This window comes from Pteropus medius, unplaced genomic scaffold (genome assembly GCF_902729225.1).
Source record: "Pteropus medius unplaced genomic scaffold, Ma_sr-lr_union100, whole genome shotgun sequence".
NCBI classification, from domain to species: Eukaryota; Metazoa; Chordata; class Mammalia; order Chiroptera; family Pteropodidae; genus Pteropus; species Pteropus medius.
The window spans coordinates 626125-643264 of NW_024351543.1; the positions used below are offsets into that span (position 1 = coordinate 626125).

At 34.9% G+C, this 17140-nt stretch overlaps 1 protein-coding gene and 1 non-coding gene across 5 annotated transcripts in view; both read left to right on the forward strand.

Annotated features, from left to right (window-relative positions):
* Positions 1-17140, forward strand: part of GRAMD1C (GRAM domain containing 1C) — a 75319-nt gene that overhangs the window by 45060 nt on the left and 13119 nt on the right. For all 4 annotated transcript variants that reach the window (XM_039843046.1, XM_039843045.1, XM_039843048.1 and 1 more), the window contains 4 exons: positions 2215-2347; positions 5387-5549; positions 11892-12029; positions 16662-16780. In XM_039843046.1, coding sequence (XP_039698980.1) covers positions 2215-2347; positions 5387-5549; positions 11892-12029; positions 16662-16780 — 553 coding nt within the window. The remainder of the gene's footprint in view (positions 1-2214; positions 2348-5386; positions 5550-11891; positions 12030-16661; positions 16781-17140) is intronic.
* On the forward strand, positions 15981-16090 carry LOC120586898 (small nucleolar RNA SNORA3/SNORA45 family). Its single transcript, XR_005648830.1, has one exon. It is a non-coding gene; the product is annotated as a small nucleolar RNA SNORA3/SNORA45 family (small nucleolar RNA).

Below are 17140 nucleotides of genomic sequence, written 5' to 3' on the forward strand. Positions count from 1 at the left end.
AAGGGCAATAGATAATATGATAAAGAAATTCAGAGTAGAGAGAAATTATTTTTGACTGATGAGAATTCATTTGGAAGAGTGGACATTTTTATTAACCTGTACAAGTAAAAGTGCATTTTGTCCAATGGTAATTGAGGTCATAGCAGTAGAAACAGAGGATACTACATTAAAAATCTGTAGCAAACATTATGCTAAGTGAAGGAAGCCAGTCACAAAAGGCCACACACTATGATTCCATCTGTGTGAAGTGGAGTCCAGAATCTGTAAATCCATAGAAGCGGAGAGGAGATTAGTAGTTGCTAAGAACTGGGAAGAAGGGTGAGTAGGGAGTGCAGCTAATGGTACAGGCTTTCTTTTTGGGGTGATTAAACATTCTAAAATTAGCGATGATGGCTATACAACTCTGTAAACCGCCATATTCTACATAGTCTCTAAATGTAGTAAATTTTATGGTATCTGAATTATAACTTAATAAAACATTAAAATTCTGTAGTAAGTAAATCTTAATGTAGAAATCTTTTGAAAGTCTTGCTATTATACAGTTTTACTCTGCCTATCTAGGTAGTCTTCTAGTTATGCCGAACCTATTTATAGTGTTTCCGTTAAGCATCAACATTTTAGTCTTTTTTACATTATTACATATGCATATTTAATTAGTTATCTTGTAAAGTTAAAAATTTCCATTGTAGTGCTCTCCTTGTAAAGTTTATTAGCTTCCCTTGGGTACAGGAGTTGAGTTAGAAATGCAATTGATACACTACAAAGAGGCTGGGATTGTGCTAAAGAAGATCTGGATTCTAGTCTGGACTTTGCCACCAAGCAGCTGAGCAGCCTCAAGCAAATCTCTTAGCTTTTCTGATCCTCAGTTTACTTATCTGTGAAATGAGGCGGTTAAAGTAGATGGCCTCTTGCCAACTCGAAAAGTTTCTAATCTTTGAAGAAGGAAAGAACAAATATTTTTGACCAGCTGCTTTATAAACTCTAAGGTCCGGCTTCTTGAGGTCACCAGCAAAGCTGCTCTTTTCTTCCCTGTGATTGAGTGCTTTCCAGGAGAAGATATGACAGGATCCTCATTCCCACTTTTACTCCTTTTCCCATTTGTGCAGTCTCTGAAAGAAGCATATCTATCTCAAACCTTTATTATCTCAGCTCTTCCATCTTCTTTCTTTTCATTTTCAATCTCTCTTTTTACTCTCCTTCCTCCTTTTTTTCTTTTCTTTATTTCTCTACAGCTCAACTCCATCCTTAAAATCTTTAAGTTCAGACACTCAGGTGGTGGGCTAGTCTCAAGGAGCCATTTTTCTTGTTTGGTTCCCTCAGAGCCCTGCCATTCCAACTAGCCAGGAGTGACTTGGTTGCATATAAATAATATATGGGTGAAGTAGAATAGGGTTGAAAGGCGCTTTAGCATTTCTATTCCTTCCTCAGAATAATATGGCTTAAGATGTCAGGCTGCTACTTTATTTTAGAAGAGCTTTAAGTCTATATGTTTCAACGATTACATGGAAATAATAATTTCTCAATAAGGTTGAGCATTGGAAAGTAGATCAGTTGTGTTCCTTTTACATTTAGCAGACTTTCCTTTCTCTTTGCTCTTTGAGAAAGGAAAAGCAGGTCCCAGGATAATTATTATAATCTTGTCCCTATGACCATTTGAAAGCTTTTCCTTAAACCTCGTTCTTAAGAATGAACAAGAACGAGAAGAGGGGCACGGACCGATTGATGGGCTCTGTGCTCAGATATTAGGAGCTTCCACTTCTGGGGAGCATTTGCCATCTCAGATGGGACTAAATCAGAAGGAAGGGGATTCAAAAAAACTGACTTCTGATGCCAGCTGGCATCTAACTCGAACATTCACCCTGCACCTTTCGAAGTTTGTAGTTGTCCACAACTGAAATTCAAACAAGCAATATTAATTTTACTAGTTGCTATAACAGCCACTTGTACTTGGTTAATTTTTTAATGGTTTCTGAAATTTATAAAATCTCATATGAGCATATCTTATTTTCAGAAATAAAGTCAATTTGCATATGATTTAAGAAAATAGCATACAATTTAAGCACATTATAAGTAGAGGCTTATTTGTTACATTATAAAAAAACATTTATTGTTAAAATGCTTTATAATAGAAAAAGACCTCAGTATGGAGACTAAATCACTTATTTATGTGGAAGTAACTTTGTTTGTGTTTCTATAATGATTTGTTTTTTACAGAAGTTCAGAAAGAAGCAGCTTGGATGACTGTGGGGAGAGAGATGAAAGATTATCTAAGTCAATCAGTTTTACCTGTGAATCAATTAATCGCGTTTCAGAAACAGAGTCAATCGATGGAAATCTAACAAAAGTGGTTAGTGTATGATAGCTCTTTTAAAATATATCTGATACTGCCATGTGTTCATCTTAATGTAAGATCAAATAGAAATACGATATATGAAATGATTAAAACTTAAGGTGTCAGGCTGCTCCTTTATTTTAGGAAAAGAGTTTCAACTCTAAGTAGCAGAGGTTATAAACACATGTGATTCTTTTCAGAGCTGGGTACGGTATAGAGCTACCAGACAGAGCATCAGTCTATAAGAGAGATACACATCATTAAAAATATGATAGCGAAATTCATAGTTAGTAGAATTTTTCCCAGAGTAGGTAATTTATGTGGTAGAAAGAATCTGTTTTGAAGGGGAACATGAGAACCCTGAGCAGCATGCTTGAGTAACAATAGATGCTACTTAAGTTGCCTACTAAAGCAGTCACAGCCAGTTAATTACTGGGCTTCATTGTTTGTTTCTTTATTTTTTCAAGTATAATTATAAAAGCCCGTCAATTTTTAGAAAAATTGCAATGAGTTTCTGTCACTTGGAGTCAAAATTTTTTATACTCCGTTTGTCCCCTCTGCCAACAGGGGCCCTGTTAGATTGGCTCCTTTGTCCTTTTGAAGTGATTAATAATTTTTAATGGCTTCCTTTCTTGTACGATAATGTGTCCCAGTCACATTTTGTGCAACTTCTGTCCCGGACTTACTATTAGCCATTTTCCTAATGAGCCATAGTTCTTAGTGAAGAACGGTATTTAGAAACCACATTCTGAGCGCTAAGAGTGTGCCTATTATAGAATTTTTGTTCTTATTGAGGATGCAGGTTTGGGACTAAAGTTGAATTTCTTGGTTTAGAGCAGAGCATTGGCATTACATCCTACCTTTCCTACTTGCCAGCTATATGACCTTAAGTAAGTTAACTTAATTACTTAATCTTTCTATGCTGTTGTTTTCTCATCTAGGGGATGCGGAGAATAATACCCCATAGAGGTTTTTAAAAGGATTGAATTAATATATTTGAAAGTGCTTTGAACAGTCCCTTGAACACACTAAGTATTCAGTAACCATAAGGTGTTATAATTGAAGGTGAATCTGTGTGTGGCCACAACGAAGTTTTTCTACCTTCTCCCATGGAACTCCAAGCATCTCCTATGAATAAATGTTGGGAAAACATTGAAACACTGTGTTTCTGTGAAAGGCCACCAAGTTATCAACTCTCTTGCATCTATCTCAGTCTGATTTTGTATTGTGGATTGCTTGCAAAACTTATTTATCTGCAGATCCTTAGGAGCTTCCCCCTGGTGCAAGGGAGGTGATTATGGATGCTAATCTCTTTGTATGTTCTCACTGAGAAGACCAAACCACTCAATTTTGGGGAGGTTACCAGGACGGGATTTCTCGCAGTCTCTTCATCCTTCTACATAAGTCCGACTTTGAGGACTGGGTTCTCAGCACTACTAATCTTACTTGGGTCCTTCCTACAGCTTCTTTGACAGTGTCTTCTGTACCTGTTCTTGGAATAGTTAACCCATTGATTTTTGCTTCTAGTTTTGTCCCTAAAGGAAGTCATATTTTTTCTAAGGAAAGGGAATGGAATGCAGAGGAATAATTTAATGTTTTAAGATTGATCATACATTCATTGATGTTTAGATGTTTTCAGGTTATGGAATACAAGTGATAAGAGAAGTTTGGTCCTTTTTTATTTTCATTCAAGAGCAGTAGGGTAAGATTCTCAGGTGTCAAAAAATATGTCAAAATATCATATTTCACTTACTTTGTTTCACTTTTATTTCCAACAGAAAGTCAGAAATAACATTTTTTAAGATGAAAATAGGTTTTTCTTAATTAATGCTCTTGTAAAATTAATACTCTGTAAAAATTTAGGAAATGTAGAAAAGTATACAAAAAATAAAAATTGTCCAGATGTCAGCCACTCAAAGATAGTGACTGTTACTTTTCCTATATGTATTTATCTATATTCTTTATAATGTGAACTATATCTTAATTAGAAACAATAGGAGAAATACGTGGAAACTTATTCTACTTAGCCCTGTTAAAAAGCCCTGGGTCAGCTAAATAAGCATGGTGTTTTATAGTGTGGAACTCCTAAATAAATCAAGTTTTGATTTTAGCAGTCATCTCTGCTTGAAGACCGAACCTTCTGACTGGGATAGTAGAATCGTTTAATAAATTGTCCTGGGTCCAGATTGTTATTCTGCTTTCTGAGTGGCCAGAGGAAACCTGCATCCTCCTGGGCGCTTTTGCTGCTCAGGGCTGCTCAAAGATCTCATGGGGCAGGAAGTATAAGGATTGTATCTTTACCTTTTGCTCTCTTTCATCTGCTTACACACAGACAATGCAAGAAAAGACTTTGCTGTATAGTTTATATTTTTTACACTGTTCTATTGAGCCTAATTATAATACTGTTCTACTTGAATACTAACATAGCAATAACATTTATACTTTAATGCTTAACATTAAATATTTTATAGAAACAGCTTAACTTTATTAAACTATTTTCAGAAAGTACAATTAGCATCGTATATTGAATATATTTTAATATAGTAGTCCCTTCACGGCAAAGACAACTGTGTTCTTATGAGTTTGCAGTGACATTAACTTTCTCTTTTAATCTTCTCTCCCCACTGTACTCTTATGTGACTTTTATCTCTCTATTTTCTTTCTCTTTCCCCTTTAGTTACTGGTCTTGAGAGATGGGTGAGTTTTCTTCTTTGAGATGATGGGGCAGGTATTGTCTTGGGAAGCTAACTGGGTTTTACTCCTCTCCCTTGCCCACCCCAAAGAAATGAATGTTCCGTTATTCTGCCCCGTTTTTCCCTTCTGCTTACATGATTCACATGATGTTAAGAGATGGTGTCTTCATAGATTTATTGTTCATTACTGTTTAAGAAGGTGACTCTAGAATGATATATTTTACTCACCAATGTTTTATGGACTGAATGGGAAATGTGATGCAAACAACAAATTTTTCCAAGAGTAAATATTATTAAATATCTCATTATAAAATCTAAACTTATACTCTGTTTTTTTTAAACTGGATTGTTTGCCTTTTAGGAGTTAGGGAAAGAGGAACCCCAAAGTGAGAAACAGATCAAAAAGAGTCCTTCACTAACCTCAGAAAAGAGGTTAAGTAGAGTGCCATCGAAATCACTGGACTTGAATAAAAATGAATATCTTTCTCTGGACAAAAGCAGCACTTCAGATTCTGTTGATGAAGGTAAAAATTCTTACAAATTTTAATAAAATTTCAGTTGTCTTTTAATGTTTGTCTTTTTATTAGGTGTGTACAGATTTAGAATTTATTTGCATTAGATACAGTCTCACTCTATAAAGAACCAAAAAAGAGTCAGGGGTAATAGAAAATAGAGGAAAGAGGCTACTGAATCTAACCCATCTCCACTTTCCAGAGTCTGGAATTTATAAACCTCGATCACATTTAGCTTTTTAAATCCTAAGCTTTAAGTCAGTGGAGATGGAGTAATAGCAATGGAAAAGCAGATCTTAATAAAGATCTACCTAGTGTTATAGACACTGTAATTGTACGACTTTCTTTTAACCACCAAAAGAAGAAAGCGATACAGACAGGCACAAGTGGAGAATATAATAAAAATTAAAAGCAGTTGCTTAAAGGAACCTATAGCAAATCATTTTCTCTCTACTTTCTCTAAGTTAGCACCAATAACCTGGGGCTTGTCATTCTTATTAAGCGGGCATTTTACGGAATCTTTTTTTAACCATAAGATTATTGATACTGAAGTCAGTGAAGCGGAGAGACATTGGGAAAGATCCAGGTTTCAAATTTCAGGAACGAGAACAATGTCAGTGGATTTTTGCTCTGACCCGCTTTCTTACCAGCAGTGCTCAGAATGTTAATGGGAACACTACAGTGGTTTGGATCTCTAGGACGTGATTGCATTTGTTAGTCTAGCTCCTATTCATGTTAGACCTGGTTTATGAACCACTCAAGTCTTTTTCTATATTGAAAACCAAATCTATGAAAACCAAAACTAAATCCAAGTCACATCCAAATCAAATCCAAATTCAAAACCCAACCAGGACCTACGTCCATGAAAATCCATTCCAAATCAGGTGAGACCCCAACTTGAGAACACTGAAGTATCTTTAATGAAAACTAGATCCATGCTCTTAAAAACATAAATAAAAATCTACTAGTTCTTAAAAATCGTAGAATGCGTTAAGATAACAGTTGTCGAGTTCTTCGGAAAAGATAGTCTAGAGGAAGTTTTTTTAAAAAGGTATGAACCCCATGAATGACTAGACTCTTAGTGTTCTTACCATTCGTGCTTTGGTAATGGGAACAGGCAGCAGGTGTGAAGTAGGTATCCCCTGCCTGGCTGAACCTCTGACTTTAGAAAGACCTGCTCTGGCACCCAGTGGCCAGAGAGTAAGTGACACCAAAACAAGGATTCTTTTTCCCTCTTTCTCACCTGGTGTTTTATAGGAATAGTGCTTCAAAAGTAGTTTCTTTGTTGAGTTCCCATAAATTTAACATTGATGATAAGTTACGTAAGGGATAACATTAAAACTCATATATTCTGTGTCCATATCTATAAAGAAAGAAAGAATAACAGTGGAGTAATGCTCTATTGAATGTGAGCTCTGATCACATTTTGCTCCTTGCTGGTGCCCATTTAAATAAGACTGTGTGGCTTTACAGCAGTGAGACCTTCTGTGCAGCAGTCAGCCTTCTGTTTGTGCGGGTTTCCTTTAAGGTGTATGGGATGACATTTTTTTCCTTATTAGATTATCATTTGATAATAAATCAAGTACTTCTATTGCATTCCCTAAGCAAGTTCCAAAATCTAGGTCTTATCTATGTATTAAGTGGGCATTATAATAATTTTTTTGTTTTTAGTTTCTGAAGGTTATGAGGTTATAAAGACATTTGAAGTCAATGAACTGTAGAGACAATGGGAAAGGTCAAAAGAAGTAAACCATCCCAGGAAATCTGGAAATTTATGTGGGGATTTCGAGGGAGCTGGGTAGATGGCAGATTGCTTACTTTAAACCAAGCATCACTTTATTTAAAATGACAGTATTTTGATGTACTATTGTGAGCAGGTTGAGAAAATGAGAGGCTTTCATTTCTACCACCTATAAGCTATAATCTTTGGGAGGGAGGCACTGGACTTCTTTTTATGTTTTTTTTTTTTTCAATTAGAATTGACATTCACTACTATTTTATATTATTTTCAGGTGTACAGCATAGTGGTTAGACATTTATATAATTTACAAATCCCCTCAATTAGTCTAGTCCTCACCTGGCACTGTACATAGTTATTACAATATTATTGACTGTATGCCCCATGCTGTACTTCACACCCCTGTGACTGTTTTGTAACTGCCAGTTTATACTTCTTAATCCCTTTATCGTTTTCACCCAGTCCCCAACTCCCCTTTCATCAGGCAATCATCAATTTGTTCTCTGTATCTATGAGTCTGTTTTTGTTTTATTTTGTTCTTTAGATTGTCATATAAGTGAAATCATTTGGTATTTGTTGTTCACTGTCTGACTTATTTCACTTAGCTAATGTTCTCTAGGTACATCCATGTTGTTGCAAATGGTAAGATGTCATTTTTTATGGCTGAGTAATATTCCATTGTATATATGTACCACCTGTTCTTTATTCAGCTGTCTCTTGATGGGCACTTAGGTTGCCTCCATATCTTGGCTATTGTAAATAGTGCTGCAGTGAACATAGGGGTGCATAGATCTTTTTGAATTGGCACTGGACTATATTAGTATGGAGACTCCCTCTAGACCCATGTAAACTTGAGAGGAATCAACAGAGTAGAGCATCGTGAAATACCTCATAGAGGGACCTGATATAACTTTGGGTAAAGCTAGAGAAAAAGCAATGAAATAGCCTAGCATGTCAGGGGAACAGCCCTGAGACTAACCCAGGTAACCCTGACACGGTTACCTGAGTCAGGTTTTTGAACAACACTCTCAAATCGAACTTGGTTTTTCAGTTGTAAAGAAAGCCCTCAATCTGAGTCAGGAAGACAGCAGGTTACCAGTTTTTAGAAAATGGAAGATAGAACAAACTGTGCTTTTCTTGCATACCTACATAGTACATTTTTCATGCACCCTCAAAACGCTGTCAACATATGGTTTCAGTTTTATTCATGTTTATGTCCTTTTCATATTTATCTATCTCACTTGTCCCACCATTTCCACTGGCCACTTTCAAACTGATATGTTTGAAATAGTATTTATTCTTTATTGGAAAAAGTGACCTGCTACTAGGTTGAGCAGTGTACCTCTTTCCAGGTAAAATACCAGCTGCTAGCTTAATATGTTACAGCAATGCTACTGCTGATTCTAGGAGCTTTCAAGTACTGTGAATTTGATACATAAATAATCCCAGGTGGAAATACTTTATTTCATATCCTTACTTCTTCAGACAGATTTACATACAAAAGGTATTATTGTTAATTTCCTTTAGTGAAACCACAAACTCTATTTTTTATCAGTTATAATACAGAACAATTTAATAAGGGAGTTTAAATGAACTATGAAAATATTATATTGAAATAATCCACATGAGTGTGATTTGTTTCTTTCTTAAATGTGAACAAGAAATTTACTTTTGAAAAATTATAGTTCCAGGGCTCCTTAGAGCAGGGATTCCCCACCCCCGGACCGCAACCAGTCTGTAGCCTGTTAGGGACCGGGCCGCATAGCAGGAAGTGAGTGGCGGGTGAGTGAAGAAAGCTTCATCTGTATTTGCAGTGGTTCCCCAGTGCTAGCATCACTGCCTCAGATCATCAGGCATTAGATTCTCATAGGAGCACTGGTCCCTGGTGCCAAAAAGGTTGGGGACTGCTGCCTTAGAGAAATGGCTCTGCTTCTAGGGCTGGGGTGGGGAATATACAAAATGAGCCTGGAGCATCTCGTAGTGCCAGAAAATAAAGAAGTTCTTAATATAATAGGGAGGCATGTCAAAAGGACACACGAGTCAACCTGAAGGAGATCCTAGTGGCCAAATTAAAAAGGTTTGAACAACAAAATAAATACAGTATTGGATTATATCCAGGAGAATATTCATGAGTCCATACTGATATAAAGGATTGAATAAATACATAAATGGAGGAGAAAACACAAATCTTTCTCACAGATTTCTAAATATATGGAGAGACTCTCCCTTCCAGGAAGTGGAGCTCAATTCTCCTCCCCTTGAGTGTGGGCTGAACTTAGTGACTCTTCTAACAAATAGAATATGGAAAGGTGAAAACAGTAACTCTGCAGTGGAGGGACCTGCCAGCCACCACCACCTTAACCAACTGAGGATCAGGGTTATAGTCATGTTCCTATGTGTGCTCCCTGAGCACAGTCAGAAGGGCACTTGACCTTTGTGGTGTTCTTCCCCAGAACCAGCAGCCCAGTCTAATCATGAAAAAAACTTCAGATGAACCCAAATTGAGGGACATTCTACAAAATATCTGACCAGTGCTGTTCAAATATGTTAAGGTCATTAAAAAAAAGAAAAAAAGAAAGAAGGAGGGACTGTCATAGATTGGAGGACTAATGAGATATAATAACTAAATGCAATGTGGTACTTTGGGTTGGATCCTTGTACAGAAAAGGACATTACTGGGAAAAATAGGAATAAAACCGAGTTTAGTTAATTTTACGTCTAAAATTATTCCAAAATAAAAAATTTAAAAATATGGTTGTAAATTCTAAGTTCTATAAATAAAAGTAGACCTTATGATAATTTAGTGCTTTCAACAGTCACTTATTCAATCAAAAATAGTTACTTAATACTTTTTGTGTGCCAAGCACATAATGTCCATTAATGTTTAAAATCAGCATGGTCCCTATTCACATGTGCAGGAAAGAGGCAATAAACAAGTCAATAAGCCAACAAAAATATAATTACAAGTCGGGATAAGTTCTGTGAAGGAAATGAGCAGGATCAATAGAATCACTGTACTCGTTTGCTTTCTTTGTGAGTATATGAATTATTTTTATAATGAATGTATATTACATCTCTGTCAGAAAAAGCTATCTCTCAAGCTTAATTGGGAAGTTGCCTCACAAAACCTTAGCAAATTGCCTAGTTTCAGTAATTTATTCCTATGCCAAAGGATGCCGGCATTATTTGAAATTGCAGTGAATAGCTTTTGCCTACATATAGTATTGCTGCAGGAAGAAGGTAAATCAATATCTACCTGATATCCCTAAGTTCTTTGCTTCTGTAGCAGAGAGACACAAATCATTGAATGTGGGAGAAAAAGCAATAATTGCAGTGAAAGCAGAGCTAGAAGAGTTTTTCTGATTTTTAGAATATCTTTTACTTGCCCAGACTGCTTCCTGTGGTGTAATATTGATGGATGCTCTACACAGATAATTCTTAGAGCTTGATTTCTGAAATATGGGTAGCTTTGGTCACAGTTTGCATGCTGTATTGATGGGGCATAACCCTTGAAATAATAAATAATCCGAATCCTGAAATCATTAAAATTTCATATTGCATTACTTTACTTTCTTTACTTTACCAGGCTCCTATCCTAGCTGTCTTTTTCTTTTTTTCTTTTTTCGATTCTTTTAAGGTAAAGTCTTGGCAATATAAAGTAGAGATTAGGTCTGTGTGCTCTTCTGGAGCTGGAGTGAATTCAAATTCCAGTTCAGTCACTCACTAGCCATGGAGCTTTGGCAATTCTCTCAGTGCCTCAGTTTGCTCACTGTATAATGGAGATGATGGTGATGACACCATTTAACTCACAGGATTGCTGTGAGGATAAGATGAGTGAATACTTGTAAGGTGCTTAGCACAATGCATGCCATATAGTAAGCACCGTACAAGCCAGGGTTATTTTTACATAAGGTTTCCAGGGAATATGAGGGGAGCTGAGCAGATACTGCTTTTTCACTTGTTACCAGTAGTTTTCAATGTCATTAACAGTTTCCCAGAAAAATGTAATATTTCATTGGGCATTATTTAGCTTTGAAGCATACTTTTCAGAAGGATTTCTTACTTTTAATGTGTGGTAGTAAGAATAGGTTGTAAATACAATGATACTTAACTCAGAGGCAGTTAGCTTTAAGTCAAGTTTGAAAGATTATTCAGGGTAGCATGTTAATGAGTGCAACAGATATTTAGATCCAGTCTTGACAATATTTACTGGAAGTATGGGCATTCAGAAATATGAGCTGCTAATGGCTGTGGTAGATACTACTCTGTGAATCTCCGTCTTGCCCTTGTCACTTTTGAAATATCCTTTTGAACAATATATTACGGGAGTTTGATATCATTCAAGTTAAATACTTCTTTATCTTTTGGGTGTTGACAACTGAAATATTGATCATATATAGTTTAATTAACTATATATTCTTATGTATAGTTATAACATTGTACGTATGTATATAACACCGATTTAGAGTTTTAATTGTGACCTGAAATGTGCTGATCACTAATCACATTTAAAAACTGAAAACAAGCAAATAATAAAACCTCGAAATGACTTTTCCTTGACTTCTTCCTTTTTGGTTCTGTTTTTTTTTTTTTTGTTTGTTTGTTTGTTTCCCCAGAAAATATTCCTGAGAAAGATCTTCATGGAAGACTTTATATCAACCGTGTTTTTCACATCAGTGCTGAGAAAATGTTTGAATTGCTCTTCACCAGTTCACGCTTCATGCAGAGATTTGCCAATTCTAGAAATATAATAGGTTGGTTCCTGTGTTCTTATCTAATGATAAATTTGGGAAGATTTTATTATCTTTAGAGTGTTAAGCCTACATAAATTGATTTATGTTGTCAGGGGGGATTTGATTTTATTTTGGTGATGTATAAACTAGTTTTTAAGTTGGTTAAATTTACATGTAAACAGTATACTTGTTCAGTTAGTCAGTTCCTACCTACAATAAAGTTCAGACTCTTGGAAAACTAAAACTCCATTTATTTATTAATGTAGCAGTTCACTTGGATTGGACCCCATTTTAAAGAGTTCCGTTGTGGAACAACTGATGCCAGTAGAGTGTAAATTGGTACAATCACTTTGCAGTATGCTTTGGCAGAAGCTACTAAAGCTGATCATATGCATTCTCTCTGATACTGCAATTCTCTACTAAGTATCCTTCAGAAATGGTACATGTGTACTCTGAATGGCATGTGCTGTTATTTATAGCAGCACTATTAATATATCCACCAGTAATAGACTGGATAAACAAATTGTGTATGGTCATGCAAAAGAATATTATATAGCAATCAAAACAAACTGCTACTACTTATAACAATATGAGTAAATCTCACAAATATGACGTTAAGCAAAAGAAGCCAGACAGAAAAGATTTCTTTATATAAATGAGAACCAGGCAAAACTAATATATGGCTATAAAATCAGCATAGTAGTTATGATTGTGGAGAGTTGGGTGGTTAAAGGCTGGGAAAGGGCTTCTGGGATGCTGATAAAGTTCTCTACTTTGATCTGAGTAGTGGTACACGTGTGTGTTTTCTTTGTGAAAATTCACAGAGTTGTACATTTGAGATTGCATTGTCTATGGCATACTTCAATGAAAATACCAAAAAAATTCCAGTGAGGGAATGCATTATAAAAAGAATTTCATTGATTATGTTTTATAAGTTCTATTTTGGTAAACATCTAAAATAAGCTTATGGTTAGTTTGAAACTGAATTTATCCTAAATAATTCAAGATATTCTATAAATGTTTGGAGCACATGGTTTAACTTGCTATATAAAATTAGAAAATAGTAGCAGTAGAGATTCATATAAGGTGAATCATTTGACCTAGTCAAAGAGAAAGTTATTCTACAATTTAAATACAGTTTATAATCTAGTCATTTTATTAACCATTAGATGTTATTCCTTTATTTGAAACTTTTATGTAACCATAATCACTTATTCATAGGTTATATAATCATTGACATGAGTTTTAGGTATAAAATATGATTTTTTTCTTATTTTTCATAATAGGGTAGCAAAGAGATTTCAAATTGATAGCTATTAATTGAGTCCTGTGACTATATTAAGAATTTCATAGTTTTAAAAAATCATTTATTTATTTTTTCTTCTTCCAGTTTTAAAAATGTCGAATATCCGAAGGATATAAATTTTCCTCTTCACTCAGTAGCTTCTCTTTAACTTATATCTGTTCTCAATCTATTGTATATTTTCCTGCTATTCATGTCTGGCTGTAGAACTTGGTATTTCAGAAGAGTTGGATACATTATTTCTCTTAATATTCTAAAATGATGCCTGTTGATATTGCTGAAAAAGGCCCATGAGGCACTAGCATGTTACTCCACGGTGGTACTAAATGAAGTTTTTTGAATCGCAGCTGCATTTAGTGTCTGATGTCATATCTGGCTTCAGTATGGATGAATATATTTGCTATCTGATCTAATAAGTGGCTTCAGGAAGCAAAGGCTTCTGGCTAATTCTAAATCTAAACAATTATGGGCATATTGCTGTTTAGACCTAGAATTAGAAGTTTTTCTCCAAAAGAGGTAATTTGCTCATGATTATACAACACCATGCTATCTACTAAACTTGTTACCTGGTAATCCAAGTTGTATTTCTTGAGAATGGGTTTCAAAGGCTTCTTTTTAAAAATATTATGAATTTAATGAAAAATGTTTCTATAGTCCATTATTTGTGGATTTAATCTAATTTCAGCACTAAAATGGCTATTTACTCAATCTATTTTTTTTAATTAGGGAGCTTTTAAATAGGGATTCCTTTAAGTCTTGTTTATGACACTACTTTTATGTTTATGACACTACACTATGTAGTTATGACACTACTTTTATAATTCAGAGCTCAGTTTTCAGTCTTTTTGTTCAACTTTTTTTAACATTGAAAAATGTAAACCTTCAAAGGTTGCATGAATACTATAGTAAAACCCACATATTTATCACCTAAATACATCTTTTTTTAAAATTCTAAACTGTTCATAAAATAGTAAAATTTACCATTTTAACCACTTTTAAGTGTACAGTTCCAGTAGTATTAAGGGCAGTCTCATTGTTGTGTGACCATCACCACTATCCTGCTCCAGAACTTTTCTCATCTTCCCAAACTGAAACTCTCTATTAAATAATAACTCCTCATTTTTCCCTCCTCCCGATGACCACTATTCTACTTTGTCTCTGTGAATTTTACTACCCCTCAGTACCTCCAATAAGTGGAATCATACAATGTTTGTCCCTTCATGACTGTCATTTCACTTAGCATAATGTCTCCAAGGTTTATCCAAGGTTTTCCTTCCTTTTTAAAGCTAAATAATCCATTGTATGTATATACCACATTTTGTTTATCCATTCATATAGGCATGGAGTTCTGAGTTGCTTCCACTTTTTGGTTTTTGTGAATAGTGCTGCTCTGAACACTGATGTACAAACATCTGTTTGAGTCCCTGCTTTCAGTTGGGTATATACCTAAAAGTGGAATTGCTGAATCGTAAAGTAATTCTGTGTTTAATTTTTTGAGGAAATGCCATACTGTTTTCCACAGTGGCGGTATCATTTAACATCCCCACCAGAATACATAAAGGTTCCAATTTCTCCACTTTTACACCAACACTTGTTATTTTCAGTTGTGTGTGTGTGTGTGATAATAGCCATCTTAATGGGTGTGAAGATTCACTAATTTTAAAACTTTATTACACTAAAAGATTCTTAAAGTATTCTGTTTCCTACTTTTTATTACTTCAACTCAGTATATCAAAATGGCTTAGGTTTTTTTTTTTTTTGTATACTGCTGCCATTTTTTCTTATAATTTTATCCCCAGTATTTTTACATCATGCTGAACTTTACTTAGGTATTGGTTACTTGCCTATTCCAAGGTGTTACTTAGATGATGTTCTGGCACATGATATTCAGTAGGCTTGTTGGTAACATTGGTGAAAATACAACTGGAAGACAGATACTTTTCTATTATCCTGGTTGATGGTAACTTTGAATAGTGTGCAGTTTCAACAGCAGAATTCAATGATATCTTTAAATTCTATTGCTGATTCACAATGGATTATTTGTATAATTTTTCTGAAACAGGCTGACATATGACCAAAATAATCTTTTAAAAGTATTTTAGAATTTTTTTCTCTTCCTTCACGTACACCTAAGTATTTTTTACAGCAAAATCTGGATGATAGAGTCCATGGTTTGTGATTTTTGTTTTTAAACTTGGTTGTAATGTTTTTCCAGATACCAACAGACAGACAGCTTCAGGATCTCTTATTAAATCTCTAAGCCTAGCTGTCAGAAAGAAATTGAGTAAAATTGGATAGGTCATAAAGCCTGGCTTCATTCCTTTAATGATGGGTAATGGATTAGATAAGGCTCCTTTATTTTAGGTTGTTAATGAATAACAGTCAGACATACTAATTGCCTAAGTCCATTTGTGCTAACAGCATTAGGTGATTTAGATCTTTGAATAGAGTTCATGATGCTGTTACCTTTGATGTATAGTGCTATCCCCTAAAGACATATTTCTGTTCAAAGTGTGTTTTTACACATTGTGTTGTTGCTAAGCAAATAAAAGAGAATTTGACCAAGTTCTTGTCATAAATAGAGAGATTATCCTACAGCTTTCTTAATATAGAAAAGGTTATGTAGTTATTTATATTCCATTCCCCATCCTTTATTAAAAATTTTGGCACTTGAGACTAGAGTCACATCCTGGCAGCTCTTGTCCTGGTGTGCTAGAGTTCTCGGAGATAATCTGCTGGTCTTGATTCACTGGCGAAGGCAATCAGATAAGAAACATTCCCTTCTCAGCTCCTAGGTGGAGTGGGTTGGCAGGCATCTTTCCTCATACTCATCAAGGAGTTGGCCTCTGCCATGCTGTATTATAAACCCTTTTCTCTGCCCTAGGGAAAAAAAATTCAGCAGATAAGCTATTAACATTACATGATTTCTCACTATATGATTCCCTTCTGATGTGATTTCTCCACAAGTTGGGGTCATGGTCATATTGTTGCATAATGACAACTGTCTTTCAAGGTTTTGTCCTCAATGATGAAAATGTTGAAGTGTTGTTCTGTCTCTGTATAATAAGGCTGATGCCATTACTTCTCTTCTCGAGATTTTAAAAAGAAGGCTATGGATGAACCAACTTTTAATATTGTCTTCTAAAAAAAAAAAGAAAAAAGTGTATTAATAGATAACAATTTCGAAGTCAATAGATCAGAGATGGGGGATATGCCTAACATTTAATTTTACTTTTGGACTGGTTGAAAATAAAAATTTAAATAATTCAAAAACTACCTCTTTTGATTCCATTTCAAGTCATACCCTTCAGAATTCCAGAACTAACTCATTTTATGTTTGCTGTGATTAGATGTAGTATCTACCCCTTGGAACGTGGAACCTGGAGGTGATCAACTGAGAACCATGACCTACACTATAATCCTTAATAATCCACTTACTGGAAAATGCACTGCTGCCACTGAAAAACAGGTATGTGTACTCTGTCAATATTTCAAAAGAATCATTCATATAGAAAGAGAGAAGATGCCTGTTATAGTCATCAGTTTACAAAACAATATCCACAAATAAATGGCAAGGGAAAAAGGGAGGAGAAACTGTTACAGGTTAAAAGAGACCTAAGAGGCATTTGAACCATATCAATCCAACCTTAATTCAAACTAACCGTGAAAAGGTATTATGAGATTTAAGGAATTGTTAATTTTTTTATGTATGATGGTATGTAGCTATATTTTAAAGAAAGGAATATTTACCTTTTAAGGAGATATAGTGAAGAATTTATAAAGAGGCATCTACTGATGTATTTATGGATGAAATTATATTTATGTCTGG